The following is a 20,639-nucleotide window of genomic DNA, read 5'->3' on the forward strand; positions in this document are numbered from 1 at the left end:
TTGAAAGGCAGGGGAGGGGCTCGGTCTGTCCCGGAAGTTCTCTCCGGGAACTGTTTCCCCCCGCCTCTCCGCCCGCCACCACCACCCCTTGCCCCCCGCTCCCGGGCGGAAGACGCCGGGCCGTGAGCGCCTAGTAACGTGGAACGCTGGGTCGCCGGGAGTGGTAGTTTGCGTGAGTCCGGCTGCGTGCTCTCGCAAGCGCAGAGGGGCAGGTAGGAACTACATTTCCCAGGAGCCCTCGGGCCTGGGCGGAGCCGGGCTGGCCGCGGAGGCTGTGGCGGGTGGTTTGTAAGGGTAGCGGCGGCGGCGACGACGGCTCGAGCGCTGGCGTGAGTGGACTGAGAGGCCGGGGCCGAGGAGCGGGACTTCGTGGCGGGGGTGGGGTGGGGTGGGGGTGGGGAGGACCGGAGGAGCTGGTGTGTTCGTCGCCGTGCGTCCACGAGGGACGGCGGGGCGCGCGGGGAGCGGCGCCGGGCGGCGAGGGGAGCTCTGGGTCAGTGTCGGGCCTGCTAGCGCTGTTCCGCGGCGGCTTCTCGCGGGCTCCCGCCGCTTGTGGTCTCGGCTGCACTCTGAGCTGCTGCGCGGAGGCGCGGGGCCGCAGCTGCGCGAGGAGCGCGTCGGTGCGTCACCTTCCTGCTGGTCTGGGCCGGTCTCCCTGCCGGCAGGTGCGGTCTTGCAAAGCTTCGGGTTTGAAAGCTTTGCTGTGAGTTGGTGGCTTTCAAGGACGTGTACTTTGGGAGACCGGTAAGTCACCTTTCTAAGCGACCAGTTACTTCTCAAGGCCTGAGGGAGGCTTTGAATTGTTTGCGTCTACCTTTTCTTCCTCGCGAGGTAGAGAATTTATCCCCCCCGGCCCGCTGCTTTAAATAATGTTTACGTGGTAGTCTTTGGAGGTTTCAAGGCTGTCCGTTCGTTTCAAACAGATTTTGATATCAGGAAGATCTGAGTCCACCTCCTAATAATCCATTCTGGGCATTTTGCTGTATATGCTCCCTTTACCAAGGCCTTAGCATCAATACTAAGTAACAGGTTAAGGTGGAATTGTATTTCTGTGCGTCATGCCGACAGTAAATATACCTCTAGGATCATAGTGATGAAGCTGAAATGAAGCAGGGGAGGTTTCTTTTTTACGTGGGCGAGATATGTGTTACCGAAAGTGAGTTCCGGATGCTCCTGCGCAAAAGCCAGTGAAGAGGCAAGGCTGGTGGAAAGGAAAGTTTGCTTTCTTTTGGGTGCCGGGAGCGGGGAGGGCGACTCCTGTCCAAAGGCCGACTCCCCTCCCCTGCCCTCCGCGGCCACAGTCGACAGTCGTGGGTCAAGAGCTGTTATAGGCGGCGGGAGGAGCCCACGTGGAAGCGACGCAGGCAGCTCGGACAGGCATCTTGAAGCTGGTCATGCGGTGCTCTGGCCAGCGTCATCTTGACTGTTTTAAGTAGTTAACCTTAGGTTCCAAACTCGGTTTGTTCCCATTTTCTTGAGGCCAGTTTTTAGAATCGTGGCAGCTTATGTCATGGCTACAGTTAATGTAGTTCACTTCTCCCACCTGATGGGGGTTTCATTATCTACAAGACAGCCCACCGGAGAGGGCTCCCGATATTAGCTACAGCCCTTGAGAAGGAGCTAAAGTGCCTTGCCTTTGCTTAATGACTAAACTGTTATTGTTTTGTCCTGTTTGACTGCTTTTCTTTGCTTCTGCATTTTCTCACTTCTCTGGTTAAACTTATTCTTTGGTTTTTCCACAGACAGAAAGGCAGGCTGAGGACATGGGGGGCAGGGACCATAGGGTCCTGCTCTGTTTTACATGCAGACGTCTGAGTGCTGCATCACATCGGTGCTTGCGCTTGCCAGTCTAGTAGGGAACTTTGCTAGTTTTTTTTGTTTTAATTAGAGTATAGTTGATTTACAATGTTGTGTTTCAAGTGTACAGCAAAGTGATTCAATTATACATACATACATATTCTTTTTCAGGTTGTTTTCCTTTATAGGTTATTACAAGATATTGAGTAGAGTTCCCTGTGCTGTACAGCAGATCCTTGTTGTTTACCTGTTTTATGTTTAGTAGTGTGTGTTTGTTAATCCTAAACTTCTGATTTATGCCTCCCACCCCCACCCCCTGCCAATCTACTTTGGTAACCGTAAGTGTTTTCTGTGTCTGTTTTGTAAATGAGTTCATTTGTATCTTTTTTTTTTTTTTTAGATTCCACATGTAAGTTATATCATATGATACGTGTCTTTCTCTGTCTGACTTCACTTAATGTGGTCATCTCTAGGTCCATCCATGTTGCCGCAAATGGCAATTTTCCATTATTTTTTATGGCTACTACTCCATTGTATATATGTACCACATCTTCCTTATTCATCTGTCAGTGGACATTTAGGTTGCGTCCATGTCTTGGCTACTGTAAATTGTGCTGCTATGAACATTGGGGTGCATGTATCTTCTAGAATTAGGGTTTTCTGTGGATATATGACCAGGAGTGGGATTGCTGGATCATATGGTAGTTCTGTTAGTTTTTTAAGGAGCTTCCTTACTGTTCTACATAGTGGCTGCACTAACTTACATTCCCACCAACAGTGTAGGAGTGTTCCCTTTTCACACCTTCTTCAGCATTCATTATTTGTAGACTTTTTAGTGATGCCATTCTGACTGGTGTGAGGTGATACCTCATTGTGGTTTTGATTTGCATTTCCCTGATGATTACTGATGTTAAGCATCTTTTCATTTGCCTGTTGCCCATCTGTATGTCTTCTTTGGAGAAACGTCTATTTAGGTCTTCTGCTCATGTGTTGATTGGGTTGTTTGTTTTCTTGATGTTGAGCTGTATGGTCTGTTTTTATATTTTGGAAATTAATATCTTGTTGGTCGCTTCGTTTGTAAATATTTTCTCCCATTCTGCAGGTTGTCTTTTTGTTTTGCTTATGGTTTCCTTTGCTGTGCAAAAGCTTTTAAGTTTTATTAGGTCCCATTTTGTTTTTTTGTTTTGATTTTATTTTCATTACTCAGGAGACGGATTGAAAAAATATTGCTACAATTTGTGTCAAAGAGTGTTCTGCCTGTGTTTTACTCTAGGAGTTTTGTAGTATCCTGTCTTACATTTAGGTCTTTAATCCATTTTGAATTTATTTTTGTATATGGCCTTACAGAATGTTCTAATCTCATTCTTTTACATGTAGCCGTCCAGTTTTCCCAGCGCCACTTATTGAAGAGACTGTCTTCTCTCTATTGTGTATTCTTGCCTCCTTTGTCATAGATTAATTGACCATAAGTGTGTGGGTTTATTTCTGGGCTTTCTATCCTGTTCCATTGATCTGTATGTCTGTTTTTGTGCCAGTGCCATACTGTCTTGATTATTGTAGCTTTGTAATATAGTCTGAAATCAGGGAGTGTGATTTCTCCAGTTCTGTTGTTTTTTTCTCAATATTCTTTTGGCTATTCGGGGTTTTTTGTGCTTCCATACAAATTAAAATTTTTTGCTCTAGTTCTGTGAAAAATGCCATTGGTAATTTGATAGGGATTGCATCGAATCTGTAGATTGCCTTGGGTAGTGTGGTCATTTTAACAATATTGATTCTTTCAATCCAAGAACACAGTATATCTTTGCATCTTTTTGTGTTGTCTTCATTTTCTTTCATCAGTGTTTTATAGTTTTTGGAGTACAGGTCTTTTGCCTCCTTAGGTAGGTTTATTCATAAGTATTTCATTTTTTTATGTGATGGCAAGTGGGGTTGTTTCCTTAATTTCTCCTTCTGACATTTCATTGTAAGTGTATAGAGATGCAACAGATTTCTGTGTATTAATTTTGTGTTCAGCAAATTTACTGAATTCATTGATGAGCTCTAGTAGTTTTCTGGTAGTATCTTTACGATTTTCTGTGTATAGCATCATGTCATTTGCAAACAGTGACAGTTTTACTTCTTTTCCTATTTGGATTCCTTTTCTTTTTCTTCTCTGATTGCTGTGGTTATGACTTCCAAAACCATACAAGTGGAGAGAGTGGGCATCCTTTTCTTGTTCCTGATCTTAGAAAAAATGCTTTTCACTATTGAGTATGATGTTAGCTATGGGTTTGTTATATATGGCCTTTGTTATGTTGAGGGATGTTCCCTTTATGCCCATTTCCTAAGAGTTTTTATCATAAATGAATGTTGAATTTTATCAAAAGTTTTTTTCCGCATCTACTGAGATGATCATAATGTTTTTATTCTTCAATTTGTTAATGTGTTGTATCACATTAATTGATTTGCAGATATTGAAAAATCCTTGCATCTCTGGGATAAATCCCACTTGATCATGGTGTATGATCCTTTTAATGTATTGTTGGAGTTGGTTTGCTAGAATTTTGTTGAGGATTTTTGCATCTGTGTTCATCAGTGATACTGACCTGTGATTTTCTTTTTTTTGTGATGTCTTTGTCTGGTTTTGGTATCCGGGTGATGGTGGCACATTTAAATAGAATGAGTTCAGACGTGTTCCTCCCTCTGCAATTTTTTGGAATAGTTTGAGAACAGTAGGCGTTAACTCTTCTCTCAGTGTTTGGTAGAATTAACCCGTAAAGTCATCTGGTTCTGGACTCTAGCTTGTTGGGAGTTTTTTAGTTACTCATTCAGTTTCAGTACTGGTAATTGGTCTGTTCATGTTTTCTTTTTCTTTCTTTTTTTTTTTTTTACATCTTTATTGGAGTATAATTGCTTTACAATGGTGTGCTAGTTTCTGCTTTATAACAAAGTGAATCAGTTATACATATACATATGTTCCCATATCTCTTCCCTCTTGCATCTCCCTCCCTCCCACCCTCTCTATCCCACCCCTCTAGGTGGTCACAAAGCACCGAGCTGATCTCCCTGTGCTATGCGGCTGCTTTCCACTAGCTATTTTACGTTTCGTAGTGTACATATGTCCATGCCACTCTCTCGCTATGTCACAGCTTACCCTTTCCCCTCCCCATATCCTCAAGTCCATTCTCTAGTAGGTCTGTGTCTTTATTCCTGTCTTACCCCTAAGTTGTTCATGACATTTTTTTTCCCTTAAATTCCATATATATGTGTTTATATTTTCTACTTCTTCCCGGCTCAGTCTTGGGAGATTATTGTACCTTTCTAAGAATCTGCCCATTTCTTCTAGGTTGTCCATTTTATTGGCATATAGTTGCTCATAATAGTCTCATATGATCTTTTGTATTTCTGTAGTGTTAGTTGTAACTTCTCTTTCATTTTTTTTCTTTTTAAGGAACGTAATGCAATCTTTTGAAATTTTTTAAAAATAAATTTATTTATTTATTTATTTTTGGCTGCATTGCATCTCCACTGCTGTACCTGGGCTTTCTCTAGTTGTGGCAAGTGGGGGCTACTCTTAATTGTGCACGGGCTTCTCATTGCACTGGCTTCTCTTGTTGCGGAGCACGGGCTCTAGGTGCACAGGTTTCGATAGCTGTGGCACATGGGCTCAGTAGTTGTGGCTCGCAGTCCCAGTAGTTGTGGCGCACTGGCCTAGTTGCTCCGTGGCATGTGGGATCCTCCCGGACCAGGGCTTGAACCCGTGTCCCCTGCACTGGCAGTCAGACTCTTACCCACTGCGCCACCAGGGAAGTCCCTCATTTCTGATTTTATCGATTTGGGCCCTCTCCCTCTTTTTCTTGATGAGTCTGGCCAGTGGTTTATCAATTTTGTTTATCCTTTCAGGGAACCAGCTTTTAGTTTCATTGATCTTTTCTGTTGTTTTTAAAATCCTTTTCTGGTTTTTGATGTTACAGAATGACCTTGTAGCTTGTCTTTGTTCTAAATTTGGATTTCATAAGTTTCCTGACGAGGTCGTTTAAATTCAGTCAGGGTTACTTGGTTGATTCTGATGAAGAGTTTTGCCTTTTTACATAGGTTTCCAACTCAGAAATAGTTAGAATTAGTTTGCTTACCACAGTTTAAAAAAATTATTCAGGAGTAAGAGATATCCAGTAAAGTGCCTTAATCTTTTTTTTTTTTTTGGCCACACCATGTGGCTTGCCAGATCTTAGTTCCCCAACCAGGGATCGAACCCTGGGCCCTTGGCAGCGAGAGTGTGGAGTCCTAACCACTGGACTGCCAGGGAATTCTCAGAGTGCCTTAATCTTAAGTGTACAGCCCAAACATATATACCAGTGTAGTCATCTCCCAGATACAGAACATCCCTAGCATCCTGAAGGCAGAAACCCCTTCCCAGGCGATACCAGCTTCCTAGACAGCCATGCTTCTGACTTCTGGACCTGGGAGTTTATTCTGCCTCTTCTCAAACTTCATACTAAGTGGAATCACACAGTATTTGTGTCAGACTTTTTTTTTTTTTTCGGTACGTGGGCCTCTCACTGTTGTGGCCTCTCCCGTTGCAGAGCACAGGCTCTGGATGCGCAGGCTCAGCGGCCATGGCTCATGGGCCCAGCCTTTCCAAGGCATGTGGGCTCCTCCCGGACCGGGGCATGAACCCACGTCCCCTGCATCGGCAGGCGGACTCTCAACCACTGCGCCACCAGGGAAGCCCTCGTGTCAGACTTTGATTCAACTTTTCTCATCCATGTCGTTGCCTATAGCAACTGCCTATAGCAGTAGGTTTTTTTTTTTTAAATGCTGTAGTAGCTGTGGTTGTCAACGTGTGATATCAGTGAGAAAACAAATCACGCTGCCATTTTTTTTGTTTTGTTTTGTTTTATCCCCAGTTTTCTCCATTTCAGTTAACGGCAACTCTGTTCTTCGAGTTGTTTAGCCAGAGAATTTTCAGGAATGAAGGAGAGGATCCCAGGACACTCTGTAGGTTGTGGTAGACAATAAGGAATAGTAGGTTATATAGTCTGATAATACGAGGTTCAAAATTGGGGATTTTGATGGTAGAGGAAGGGAGAATAATCCAGGTCTAAAAAAGAACAATAAAGAAGGTACGTATTCCAAGGGTATGGGCTCCATAGGAGGAGGTTTTCTCAGGAAGGTGAGAGAAGAGGTTAAGAATAATAGATTTTGCTTGTGACGTACAGTGAGTGTTTGGCATTGGGATGCTTGGGACACGGAGACAGGATAAGCACATGCGTGGAGATTAGCGTGGCACGGATGAAGGGCGCTGACATAAATAGATTCCCAAACATAAAGACGTGAACCCTGGAGGAGTCAAGGTGGATAGTGGTGATGGGCTGTAGGAACTGGTGGTTTTCGGGAGGAATGGGGCATTGGTGGGGGCTTCCTGCAGATGGGAGTTATGAAGTCTGGGTGACTGGGTCTTATTCTGCCCCTCATAGCTGCACCACATGCACTTCTTCCACTGGGTCCTTAGCTTTTCCTCTAAGTGAGGCCTTTCTGTGCACCCCGTCTAAACTTGCAGTCTCCTACCCCCACATGGCTTTTGTGTGTATTTTCCCCACTAGACTCTGAGTTATTAACTGCTGTCTACCCAGTGCCTACAGCAGTACTGGGCACAGAGTAAGAACACAGTAAATGTTAGTTGCTTATCTGTTGCACTAGTCACAGAGTTACACTAGGAATTCGGTTGTTTTAGAGTATGATTCATACAGCATAGCTGTCCCGTGCTATGAACCAATGAAATTTTTATTGTTGAACATTGAATGAACACAAACAATACTTTATAAAACTGAATTGTTTTCAACAATATAACCTTAGTTCTGATTTAATTTTAACTTACTTTTAGCAAACATTTATCAAGTTTCTTCTATCTCCCAGGGACGGATGGTGCTAGACAGTGGTGAATATACAGATACCTTCAAGGAATTCACAGCTTGGTAGATTATGAACACAGAAGCGAAATACCACTAATAATGAGATGACGCCAAAGCAGTGATGTCAGAGACCTCTAGGGATGCAGATGAGAGACTGCCTGCTGGGCAAGGGGTTATAAGAGAGAAGAGGAGGAACGGACAGCAGCAGACAGTGCCAGGTGAAGCCATGGGGTGGTGGTGACTTCTGTTCTGGGACTAGGGAGAACAGGGTTCCCCGTATTGGGCAAAGAAGCAGTACTGGACTAGGACCAGACGCATGCACGTGGTTAAAGTGGATATTGATAGTGGCCTATTTTTCCTTTGGTAATCAAATAACTTAGAAGATGCTTTAGCTCCCTTAGTTTTTGGTCAACTGATTGAGCACTTGTGTAAATTCATCAGTAACTGATTAAATCAGAAGGGAACTTTGAGTTTTGATCCCCTCAATTTGGGTATTTTAAAGACGTTTTAAAAATATGTAACTTACTGCCCAATTGCTTTGCTAGTTAAAGTGTTTCCTGTAAGAAATATTCAGTAGGTTTTTGTGCTGGGTTAGGTTTGGGTTGAATAACTTTAATAATTTTTGTTGGCTGTCTTGTTTCTACAGGTGTTGGAAATTAACAGCTCTTCTAGCTTTTACATTATTTAAATACAGTAGTGTCATTGGACTAAAATGTTCCTGATGTCAGCCTCTTCAGAGTTAAACAGTGGGCAGAACTTCTTAACCCAGTGGATGACCAGTCCTTCTCGGGCTGGGGTCATATTAAATCGTGGATTTCCTATTTTGGAAGCAGAGGAAGAGAAGCGAGTAAATGTGAACATTTCTACCAGCTTTCCTATTAACCCCACAGATTTTTCAAATAGCTTCAGCTTTATACGTGAAGAAGATTCACTTCATGAAGAACAGAAGTTGGAGCCCAACAGCCCTTACAAGTTACAATCAGATAAATCTGAAACACAGAGAGTCTTTCCTTCGACTAAAGAGGGAACACAAATAGTGGCATGTCAGCATGCTCCTGGACACTGGGAAGATAACAAAAATGACTTTATTTCAGATCCTGTGAGTGAATTCAAAGAAGTGGCTTATAAAGACCCACTTTTTAAAAAGCTTGAACAGGTAAAACGGGATTTGACTTAATATGTATCTGTGTTATTGCGCAGTTATTGCAGGTACGACGAAAGGTCACCTGTTCCAGGTCTTTTTGTTTCTTCCCCTGTACTGTGAAAGCCTCATAATACCATATTTTGCCTTTTGTTTGATATGAAACATTAAAGCATATTTAATATGTAAGATATAAATATAGCACTTACGGTAACATCTTTAGGTTTCTCCCTCATTTTGTAAAAACTAAATTGGAAATGGTTGACCAAATATTAGGGAAGAAAAGTTGATTATAAATGTACTGATACCTATCCTGTTTTAAGAGTCAAAGGATTCATGTGACTTGTTCTGTTTCTTAGTTGAGAGTTTAGTTTTGGTGGCAGATTTAGTTACTTAGAGATCCCTCTTTTTTTTTTTAATTTTTAGAACTTTAAAATTTTTATTTATTTATTTGGCTCTGCCAGGTCTTAGTTGCGGCATGCAGGGTCTTTAGTTGCAGCATGTGGGATCTAGTTCCCTGACCAGGGATTGAACCCGGGCCCCCTGCATTGGGAGCACGGGGTCTTAACCACTGGACCACAAGGGATGTCCCTAGAGAGCCCTCTTTGAAACTCTTTATTAGAGAAGATATGAGAAGGGAGACGGGAGGGATTAAGATAAATGTAAGGGGCAAAGGTCCAGAAAGAAATATTAAGTTAGTTTAATCAAGTTAATTTTATGTTTAAAAAGCTGAAAGAAGTACAACAGAAGAAGCAGGAACAACTGAAGAGGCAACAGTTAGAGCAACTGCAAAGACTCATGGCGGAACAGGAGAAGCTGCTCACCATGGTGTCTGGGCAGCATACACTCCCAGGTAGTATGTGCTTACGTAAGACCTTTGCTTAGTACAGCGATGGACAGTTACCTACACTTCCTGTCTTTCATTGTTTGACGGGTCATTTCTACCATTTCTCTATCATGTGTTGCAAACTCCAATTTCTTAAGAAGCCAAGCAGACAACTATGGAATGGTGGTGGTGTAATATAATTGGGATGAGGGATCTGTGCCATTCTGGAGCATGTGTGCCCTGCTTAAAGGCATTCATATTTATTTATAAAATAAAATTTTAAAAAGACCCAGCAGAATGAAAGATCCAGAGCTGAATTTGGCCTAGGGCTACTGGTTTACAACCCCTGCCTGATGAATGAAAAACTGCTCAGGGTCGTAAAGATGCGGATGTGTAGAAGCCATGCTGCTCAGCTAAAGAGCCGCACCAGAAACATCTTCTGTGGTAGTAGAGGACAGTTTTTCTGTTGTATGCCAGGTCAGTTAATAGAAAGCATGATGTGCTTATCAGTGGGGGGAAAGCAGTGGAAATGTGATCCGGAGCAGTAGCTTTGAAAGTTTTTTGACCGTGCCGCATAGTAACAAAACCATCTTAAATGATGACTCATAATTTCAAAGAAATTTCATGAATCAGTTCTTATTGGTGTGCCTGGCAGGTAACAAGGATATTTTGTTTATTCTATTGTATGTCATTAAAAAAAAATGCCATTCATGATCTGTTGTGTCTGCTGATAAAATGGATTATGTCCCACAGTTTGAAAAACAGCAGTCTGGAGCAGTGTGTTTGCTTCTTGGGCTACCTTTTAAGAGACATGCTTTACTGATTCAGGAAAATGGTTGTTCTCTTCAGAGATTGCGCTGGACATTGAGAATACAAAGAAGAAAAGATTGGCAAATGAATGTGCAGAGTGTGGCTGGATGGTACTCGGGGAGTGGTGGTAGTGCTGGTGATGAGAACTGTAGCAGATGAAGAGTGGTTTAGGGCATTTGGATGTTTATCTTAGAGAACATAGGGAACGTGGTATGTATCTTGAAATAATTGAGTGCCTTTATGGAATACATAAAAATAATAATCAAAATCATTTACAATAGCCTGTGATAGTTCTTAAGGTAGAAATAGCACTATGGTAGAGCAATAGGGAAGCAGATGTCAAACTTATTAATATAAGAACTACCTCCATGGAGTTATGAAACAGTTGCTTTAGGGCCATTTTCACATTTTTTGGTTTCAGGACCCTGTAACACTCTTGAATTATTGAGGACCCCAAAAAGCTTGTGTTATATGGGCTATAGCTATTGATATTTACTGTGTTAGAAATTAAAACTTAGAAATTTAAAAACTAATTCATTTAAAATAATAACCAATTACATGCTATAAATAACTTTTTTTTTTTTTTTTTGGCTGCGTTGGGTCTTTGTTGCTGTGTGCGGGCTTTCTCTAGTTGTGGCGAGCAGGGGCTACTCTTTGTTGTGGTGCGCGGGCTTCTCATTGCGGTGGCTTCTCTTGTTGCAGAGCATGGGCTCTAGGCTGAGCGGGCGTTACTAGTTGTGCGCAGACTTAGTTGCCCCACGGCACATGGGGATCTTCCCGGACGAGGGCTCGAACCTGTGTCCCCTGCATTGGTGGGCAGATTCTTAACCACTGCACAACCAGAGAATAACATTTTTTAATGAAAAAAAATTTTCTAAAAAATTAGTGAGAAGAATTGCATTGTTTAATGTTTTTGAAAATCTCTTTAACTTCTGGCTTAAAGAACTCAGCTGATTCTCGTATCTACTTTTGCCTCCCATCTCTTCAGTTATGTTGATTTGGTTGATGTATGTGAAAAAAAACCCAGCCTCACACGGACATGTAATTGGAAAAAGGGGAGAGAAGTATTTTAATAGGCTTTTCAAATAATTTTGGTTATTTCTTTGATACTGCACCAAACTCAACAAGTGGTCGTTTCTTAGCGGTTATTCACAACATGGAATCTGAAATCATATTAGTGAATTTTCATGCTCTATTACATTAAAATATATTAGAATGTCTTGCCATTTCTTTCTTTAAAAATAAAGATTATTAAAAATAATTACTGCACTAATTAAAATAGGTCTCAGTTTCTTTTTTATTTGGCTGCGTCGGATCTTACTTGCGCACACGGATCTTCGTTGAGGCACGCGGGATCTTTTTCTCTTCGTTGCAGCACTCGGGCTTCTCTCTAGTTGTGGTGTGCAGGTTTTTTTCTCTCTCTAGTTGTGGCGCATAGGCTCCTGGGCGTGAGGGCTCTCATTGAGGTGTGCGAGCTCAGTTGTTGTGGTATGTGGGCTTAGTTGCCCTGTGGCATGCAGGATGTTAGTTTCCCGACTAGGGATCGAACCCGCGTCCCCTGTATTGGTAGGTGGATTCTTTACCACTGGACCACCAGGGAAGTCCCTAGATCTCAGTTTCTAAAGTATCATAAAATTTTAGGAAGTTTCTGAAAGTCAGAATCATTCAAGGTCAGAATGATTTATTCTTGAAAGTAATTTTGAGTATGCCTGTAGATGTTTGTATAAGCATAAAAAAGGGTGTGAAATCGTACATGAATATTAATAATAGTTACTCCAAGGGATTGATATATTGTTTTTTTTGCTGTACGCAGGCCTCTCACTGTTGTGGCCTCTGCCGTTGCGGAGCACAGGCTCCGAACGCGCAGGCTCAGCGGCCATGGCTCACGGGCCCAGCCGCTCCGCGGCTTGTGGGATCTTCCCAGACCGGGGCATGAACCCGTGTCCCCTGCATCGGCAGGCGGACTCTCAACCACTGCGCCACCAGGGAAGTCCAGGGATTGATTTTATAAGAAGATGTGGACTTATGCAGATTAACTTTATACTTCGAACTATTTGAGTTGCCAAAATAAGCAAGAATTACTTCCACAATTTAAAACATCAAATTAAGTGAAATGAATAAATAAATAACAGTAATTACAAACCATACCACTCAATGGGATGTTACATTATACCTTTATGCATTCTATGAGTGATTGGAATAAACTGAGTGTACATTTCCTTCAAACTCTGGGATCATACAGTTCTAAGTAGAATGACAATAATCTCTCTTTTATTTGCTGTACCCAACCTGTATTTAATTTCCACACCTGGAGTGAGGTTTGTTGAGCTCCAGAGTCTGGGTCTCTACTGATATCTTACTCTCTCAGGTGCACATGGCATAAGAGAAAGGTCACATTAAAAGATAAAGTCATAGGCAGATCATCTAATTTCTCAGATAACACCAAGAGCAGGGATTCCAGAAGGAAGTCACAGAAACTCAGGAGTTAATCATCAAACTGTATTTGGCAAAGCACTGTGCGTTTATCCTTCCATAAGGCAAAAAGAAACGAAACTTTTTTTTTAACATCTTTACTGGAGTATAATTGCTTTACAATGTTGTTTTTTTCTTTTTTTTTTAAACATCTTTATTGGAGTATAATTGCTTTACAATGGTGTGTCAGTTGCAGCTGTATAACAAAGTGCATCAGCTATACATATAAATATATCCCCACATCTCCTCCCTCTTGTGTCTCCCTCCCACCCTCCCTATCCCACCCCTCTAGGTGGTCACAAAGCACCGAGCTGATCTCCCTGTGCTATGCGGCTGCTTCCCACTAGCTATCTATTTTACATTTGGTAGTGTACATATGTCCATGCCACTCTCTCACTTCGTCCCAGCTTCTCTTTCCCCCTCCCCGTGTCCTCAAGCCCATTCTCTATACAAGTAAAACTTTTAAGTGATGTTTTCTGGGAACAACATTTAAGTTAACTGCCAGTGATCAATAATTTTTTTTAATATAAAAAATACCTGAACTTAACACATACATTTTGAAAACTTACTGTGCCTTTCAAAACATTTTATATAAACCTGGTAGTAAATTATTATGATTATTTATTCTTTCATTAATTATCTTGGCATTTTGAATGGATTTTTCATCACCTTTGGTTTGGTAAAACCAAACCATGCATTGGTTATTTGGAAAATAATAGTTCCCTGAGTTATGTAGGTTTTTAAAATATTGACATATTTCATTATAAAAATTTATATCCATTAATACTACCACAGATCTCATCATAACTGTATTATAAAGTTGTCAAGCTCATGGCGATGGACATGTTTTCCAACATTCTCATTTTTACTTGGAAGTTCAAATTTTATCATTGGCAACGAATATTGTCAGCTTCTTTGAAGTAACTGGCTCACTTGTTTCATCTTTGAGAAAATGCCTGCCAAGTACTGAGCTTTAAATCATTCATTGTTTGTCATTCATTCTTTCAAGTAAAAATGATGTTCCCGGGCTTCCCTGGTGGTGCAGTGGTTGAGAGTCCGCCTGTGCGTCCGGAGCCTGTGCTCTGCAAGGGGAGAGACCACGGCAGTGAGAGGCCCGCGTACCGAAAAAAAAAAAAAAAAATGATGTTCCCTGAAAGAAGTGTCTAGTTGAGCTTAGCAGATTTTTTTTGTCTGCGCCACGAGGCATGTGAGATGTTAGTTCCCCGCCAAGGGCACTCTACCCCCCTGCGTTGGAATCTTGGAGTCTTAACCACTGGCCTGCCAAGGAAGTTCCTCTAGTTGAGCTTGTAGCTCAAAAATTTCACAGTCCATGTCTTGGTTTACGGCAGAAGTGATTTATGCGTACTTCTCATTTTGTCCTATAGAATGTTCATGTACTCAGGCTTAAAATTTAATTTAAAAATTTAATAATTTTTGCTGCTTTATCTAGAACATTCTTAAGTAAAACTTTTTTTTAAGGTTTTTTTAAAAAAATTATTTATTTTTGGCTGTGTTGGGTCTTTGTTGCTGTGCGTGGGCTTTCTCTAGTTGTGGTTACTCTTCTTTGCAGTGCACGGGCTTCTCATTGCGGTGGCTTCTCTTGTTGCAGAGCATGGGCTCCAGGCGTGCGGGCTTCGGTAGTTGTGGCTCACGGGCTCTGGAGTGCAGACTCAGTAGTTGTGGCGCACGGGCTTAGTTGCTCCGCGGCATGTGGAATCTTCCTGGACCAGGGCTCGAACCCATGTCCCCTGCATTGGCAGGTGGATTCTTAACCACTGCACCACCAGGGAAGCGCAGAACTGTTCTGTTTTGGTTTTAAACTGAGAGTACATGGCGGTGACGAACACAGTGACTGCTAGCGCAGTGGGTGCTGCTCTACTGCTTTTGAATGGAGTCTCCAGGAGGTTTCCATTTTGCCTTTGCAGCATCAGTACATATGTCAACACAGTGAAAAAGGCAAGTACTGTCTTAATATTTCTGAAAATAGCTTAGAGCTTGGTGGATGGCCTGAAAGAGTCTTGGAGACCTCCAGGGGTTTACAGATCATGCTATGAGAGCTGCTGCTTTGGGTTGTTGCTCTTCTGTCAAAGATGTTGTTAGGCTGAAGTGGGTTGACCATTCGTTAAAAATATTTAGTGGGAGAGTATTGTTTTTAAGGAAGGGAGGTTGACTCTGATACTCAATGAGGGCCTACTTGATTTCCAGTTTTATTTGTGGGCTGGGGATGAGGCAGATTGTATAGGACATAAGTGGCATGCCTTTTTTATGAAACACTTCCCATTATGTCTTTTAATTCTGTTTAATTGAAACAATCTGGGAGAACAGAGGAAAGTAGCAGGATTTCAAGGGACTGGTACAGCAGGCAGGATGGCTAGTATTGCCATCTATCCTCTAAGAATTATACCTTAGCGGTATATAGAAAGGGAATCCTCTCTCTGTTTATTGGGTGATTTCAAAAGTAGAGACTTAAGAAACAAAACAGGTAAAAAGTAATACAGGAAATTTAGGAACTACAGAAAAGTACAAAACAGAAGTCACCCATAATTCCACCACCTGAGGTTACCAACATGTTAATGGTAATATAAAGGGAAAATGCGTTTGTGTGTTGTGACACAGCAGTTACTGATCATCAAGGAGCAATTCAGATTATTTGTAACTATCTGCATTGGTGCTCTCCATTTAACTGTATTCGTCACAGGGCTGTAGAGTTGACAGCTCCCAGCAGTGCTCATGGATGGAGCGTGATTGGTGCCTTCCAGAGTTAGGCGGTGCTGCAGCTCTGCCACGTACAAAATGCACATGAATCGTGGTATAAATATATTCAAAAATCAAAGGTCACTTCGGAGTCTTACAATTTCATGATTTTGTTAAACATAGTTTCCTATTAATGAGGAAAAGATACTTTTATCACTTGGGAGAAAACTTTGTATTCAATAATAGGGGTAACAGGTAGTACAGAAAATGTTATAGAAAGTCATCAGTTTTTTTCATTTTCTTAATCGTAAGGTTTAACTCTAGTGCCTGATGACCAGAGCCAGAAGTACAGATCTCCAGGAAATTCAGCCACTGTAGAGAAACCCACGCCCTTCTTACCATCATATATCTACCAGAATCAAACCCAAGAAAAAAAACACACTTCCAACATTTTATCCGATGAACAAAACAACTTCCGTAGAACTACTCATCCAGATTTTGTTTTAACTTCAAAAAGTGGTGCTTCTCCCAATTTGTTTTATGAGGCGCAACATCAAGAAGCACTTGTGAAAAAAAATGATTTGAAGGAAGAAAACCATAACCATCCTAAAGGTGAGTTACTTATTTTTCTCTCTTCTGTAGTTAACTGACAGTGTCACCTGGTTGTTCTAAGACAAGAAAAGTCCTTTCTGCATTTTTTCCTTGTCCCTTGCATCTTTTTTTTTTTTTTTTTTTTTGCGGTTATGCGGGCCTCTTACTGTTGTGGCCTCTCCCATTGCGGAGCACAGGCTCCGGACACGCAGGCTCAGCGGCCATGGCTCACGGCCCCAGCCACTCCACGACATGTGGGATCTTCCCGGACCGGTGGGGCATGAACCGCGTCCCCTGCATCGGCAGGCGGACTCTCAACCACTGAGCCACCAGGGAAGCCCTCCCCTGCATCTTTAATTGTGAGATCCTACCTGCTACACAGCCACTGAGCCTGGATAGGACACAGAACCAGACATAGAATTTGTGACTTTCCAGGAACAAATTGCAGGACAACTCATGCCAATTTCAAACCTCGCGTGGCAGCGTGGGTCTTCAAAAAGGGAGGCAGCGAGTTCTGCATGCACCATTTTCCTTGAGACCTTAGAAAAGTTTAAAATTGAGTTAAAATGTGTGTGCTAGTGGTGGGGCACAGGATAGAAGATGTGAAGTGTGAGCAGTAGGTTGGTGATGGGAGTTATTACTCACAAAAGGAATCCCCCTAACCCAGACACTCGTCGCTGGCCCTCTGTGTTCCCAGAACCCAGCATGTGCCTGCCGGAGAACTGGCACTCAGTGTCTGATGGTCCAAACTCATGGAGCTCTCGAGGCATTTCTAGTATATTTTCTTCTTGTCCTTTTTTTAAAAATTTTTTTAAGTCCTGTTGCTGTGCTCACTCCCTGGCCTTTTTTTCCCCCTCCACATTTTGTAATCATAAAATATTGTATAATAAATTGTGTTCTTTTCCCACTCAACATGGAAAATGCTATGGTACGTTCTGTAGCCTTCATAACCGTAATTTTAATGGTTGTCATCTTTATGCAGATCATCAAATAATATATCAGTATTTAATGTTCTTTGTGGTAGGACTGAGTCATTTCCATTATTTTTAATTTAGTTTTCAATTTTAATGGTGTTTTTATGTATATGTTCCTTAGAGTAAGTTATAGAAAAACACAAATGATATGGCAAAAGGTGTCTATACTTACAGTTTAGGATTGGGCAGTTTTGGGATAAAAACTTATTCCTAATTTCGAGTAATTCCTGGGTTTAAAGAGGTCGTGTCTCTTCCTTATTTTTTAAACAGTACTCTCCCTTAACCTTTTCAATTTTTTTTTTTTTTTGGCCGCACTGTGCAGCATACGGAACTTCCCCTACCAGGGATCAAACCCGTGCCCCTTGCAGTGGAAGTGCAAAGTCTTAACTATTGGACCACCAGGGAAGTCCCCTTAACCTTTTATTTTGGAAAATTTCAAACATCCAGAAAAGTTGAAAGACCACTGCTGTAATTACCAGTATACCTACCACCTACATGCAACAGTTGATATTTTTCCATATTTACTTTGTCTATCTATATTTGTATGTGTGTGTATATACCTGTATCTATACTTAAATTTATATCTGTATTTACATCTGTATATAGTTTGCTGAGTCATTTCATTGCAAATAATATGCAGACATTATATCATTTCAAATATCAAGTAAAAATTAGGACATTCTTCTATATAACCACAATACTGTTATTATACCTAGGGACCTTATCTATGCAAATGCAATTCAGAATTCTCCCTATGATCCCAAAATTGCCTTTTAAAGGTGTTTTTTTAAAAATAGGATCCAGTCAAGGTTTATGTATTACATTCAGTTGTTACAACTCTTTATTTTATTCTTTTTGTTTTGTTTTGTTTTTCCGGCCGCACAACGAGGCGTGCGGGATCTCAGTTTCCCGACCAGAGATAGAACTCATGCCCCCTGCATTGGGAGCATGGAGTCTTAACCACTGGACCACCAGGGAAGTCCTTTAGTCTTTTTTAACTTAGGAAAGCCCACACCTTTTTCTCCATAACATTAAACTTTTGAAGACTTGTGTTTTTTTCTTTTTTTTTAAACATCTTTATTGAAGTATAATTGCTTTACAGTGTTGGGTTAGTTTCTGCTGTATAACAAAGTGAATCAGCTGTACATATACATATATCCCCATATCCCCTCCCTCTTGAGCCTCCCTCCCACCCTCCCTATCCCACCCCTCTAGGTGGTCACAAAGCACTGAGCTGATCTCCCTGTGCTATGCAGCTGCTTCCCACTAGATATCTATTTTACATTTGGTAGTGTACATATGTCCATGCCACTCTCTCACTTCGTCCCAGCTTACCCTTCCCCCTCCCTGTGTCCTCAAGTCCATTCTCTACATCTGTGCCTTTATTCCTGTCCTGGCCCTAGGTTCTTCAGAACCACTTTTTTTTTTTTTTTTTTAGATTCCATATATATGTGTTAGCGTATGGTATTTGTTTTTCTCTTTCTGACTTGCTTCACTCTGTATGACAGTCTCTAGGTCCATCCACCTCACTGCAAATAACTCAATTTCGTTTCTTTTTATGGCTGAGTAATATTCCATTGTATATATATGCCACATCTTCTTTATCCATTCATCTGTCGATGGGCACTTAGGTTGCTTTCATGTCCTGGCTATTGTAAATAGAGCTGCAATAAACATTGTGGTACATGGCTCTTTGAATTGTGCTTTTCTCAGGGTATATGCCCAGTAGTGGGATTGCTGGGTCGTATGCCAGTTCTATTTTTAGTTTTTTAAGGAACCTCCATACTGTTCTCCATAGTGGCTGTATCAATTTACATTCCCACCAACAGTGCAAGAGGGTTCCCTTTTCTCCACACCTTCTCCAGCATTTATTGTTTGTAGATTTTTTGATGATGGCCATTCTGACTGGTGTGAGGTCATTGTACTATACCTCATTGTAGTTTTGATTTGCATTTCTCTAATGATTAATGATGTTGAGTAGTCTTTCCTGTGTTTGTTGGCAGTCTGTATGTCTTCTTTGGAGAAATGTCTATTTAGGTCTTCTGCCCATTTTTGGATTGGGTTGTTTGTTTTTTTGATATTGAGCTGCATGAGCTGCTTGTAAATTTTGTACATTGAATTCTTTGTCAGTTGTTTCATTTGCAAATATTTTCTCCCATTCTGAGGGTTGTCTTTTCGTCTTGTTTATGGTTTCCTCTGCTGTGCAAAGCTTTTAAGTTTCACTAGGTCCCATTTGTTTATTTTTGTTTTTATTTCCATTTCTCTAGGAGGTGGGTCAGAAAGGATCTTGCTGCGATTTATGTCATAGAGTGTTCTGCCTGTGTTTTCCTCTAAGAGTTTTATAGTGTCTGGCCTTAACATCTAGGTCTTTAATCCATTTTGAGTTTATTTTTGTGTATGGTGTTAGGGAGTGTTCTAATTTCATTCTTTCACATGTAGCTGTCCAGTTTTCTCAGCACCACTTATTGAAGAGGTGGTTTTTTCTCCATCGTATGTTTTTGCCTCCTTTATCAAAGATAAGGTGACCATATGTGCATGGGTTTATCTCTGGGCTTTCTATCCTGTTCCTTGATCTGTATTTCTGTTTTTGTGCCAGTACCATACTGTCTTGATTACTGTAGCCTTGTAGTATAGTCTGAAGTCTGGGAGCCTGATTCCTCCAACTCCATTTTTCTTTCTCAAGATTGCTTTGGTTATTTGGGGTCTTCTGTGTTTCCATACCAATTGTGAAAGTTTTTGTTCTAGTTCTGTGAAAAATGTCATTGGTAGTTGACAAGGTGGGGATTGCCTTGAATCTGTAGACTGCTTTGGGTAGTATAGTCATTTTCACAATGTTGATTCTTCCAACCCAAGAACATGGTATATCTCTCCATCTGTTGGTATCATCTTTATTTTCTTTCATCAGTGTCTTATAGTTTTTTGAGTACAGGTCTTTTGTCTCCTTAGGTAGGTTTATTCGTAGGTATTATATTCTTTTTGTTGCAGTGGTAAATGGGAGTGTTTCCTTAATTTCTCTTTCAGATTTTTCATCATTAGTGTATAGGAATGCAAGAGATTTCTGTGCTTTAATTTTGTGTCCTTCCACTTTACCAAATTCATTGATTAGCTCTAGTAGTTTTCTGGTAGCATCTTTAGGATTCTCTATGTATAGTATCATGTCATCTGCAAACAGTGACAGTAAATAAAACAGTGACAGTTTTCTTTTTTTTCCTATTTGGATTCCTTTTATTTCTTTTTCTTCTCTGATTGCTGTGGCTAAAACTTCCAAAACTGTGCTGAATAACAGTGGTGAGTGTGGGCAACCTTGTCTTGTTCCTGATCTTAGTGGAAGTGATTTCAGTTTTTCACCATTGAGAACGATGCTGGCTGTGGGTTTGTCATATATGGCCTTTATTATGTTGAGGAAAGTTCCCTCTATGCCTCCTTTCTGGAGGGTTTTTTAT

At 41.3% G+C, this 20,639-nt stretch overlaps 1 protein-coding gene across 4 annotated transcripts in view; it reads left to right on the forward strand.

Annotated features, from left to right (window-relative positions):
• The first annotated feature begins 255 nt into the window (after positions 1-255).
• Positions 256-20,639, forward strand: part of CPAP (centrosome assembly and centriole elongation protein) — a 54,290-nt gene continuing 33,906 nt past the window's right edge. For 3 of the 4 annotated variants that reach the window (XM_027116767.1, XM_027116769.1, XM_027116770.1), the window contains exons 1-5: positions 256-329; positions 7,693-7,906; positions 8,335-8,844; positions 9,559-9,682; positions 15,944-16,243. In XM_027116767.1, coding sequence (XP_026972568.1) covers positions 8,401-8,844; positions 9,559-9,682; positions 15,944-16,243 — 868 coding nt within the window. In that variant the 5' untranslated portion in view covers positions 256-329; positions 7,693-7,906; positions 8,335-8,400. Of the gene's footprint in view, positions 330-494; positions 745-7,692; positions 7,907-8,334; positions 8,845-9,558; positions 9,683-15,943; positions 16,244-20,639 lie in introns of those variants that run through there. The other variant, XM_027116768.1, reaches the window with a different exon arrangement.

This window comes from Aethalodelphis obliquidens, unplaced genomic scaffold (assembly GCF_003676395.1).
Source record: "Aethalodelphis obliquidens isolate GAN/ISIS:26980383/991018 unplaced genomic scaffold, ASM367639v1 scaffold16, whole genome shotgun sequence".
In the NCBI taxonomy this organism is placed as follows: Eukaryota; Metazoa; Chordata; class Mammalia; order Artiodactyla; family Delphinidae; genus Aethalodelphis; species Aethalodelphis obliquidens.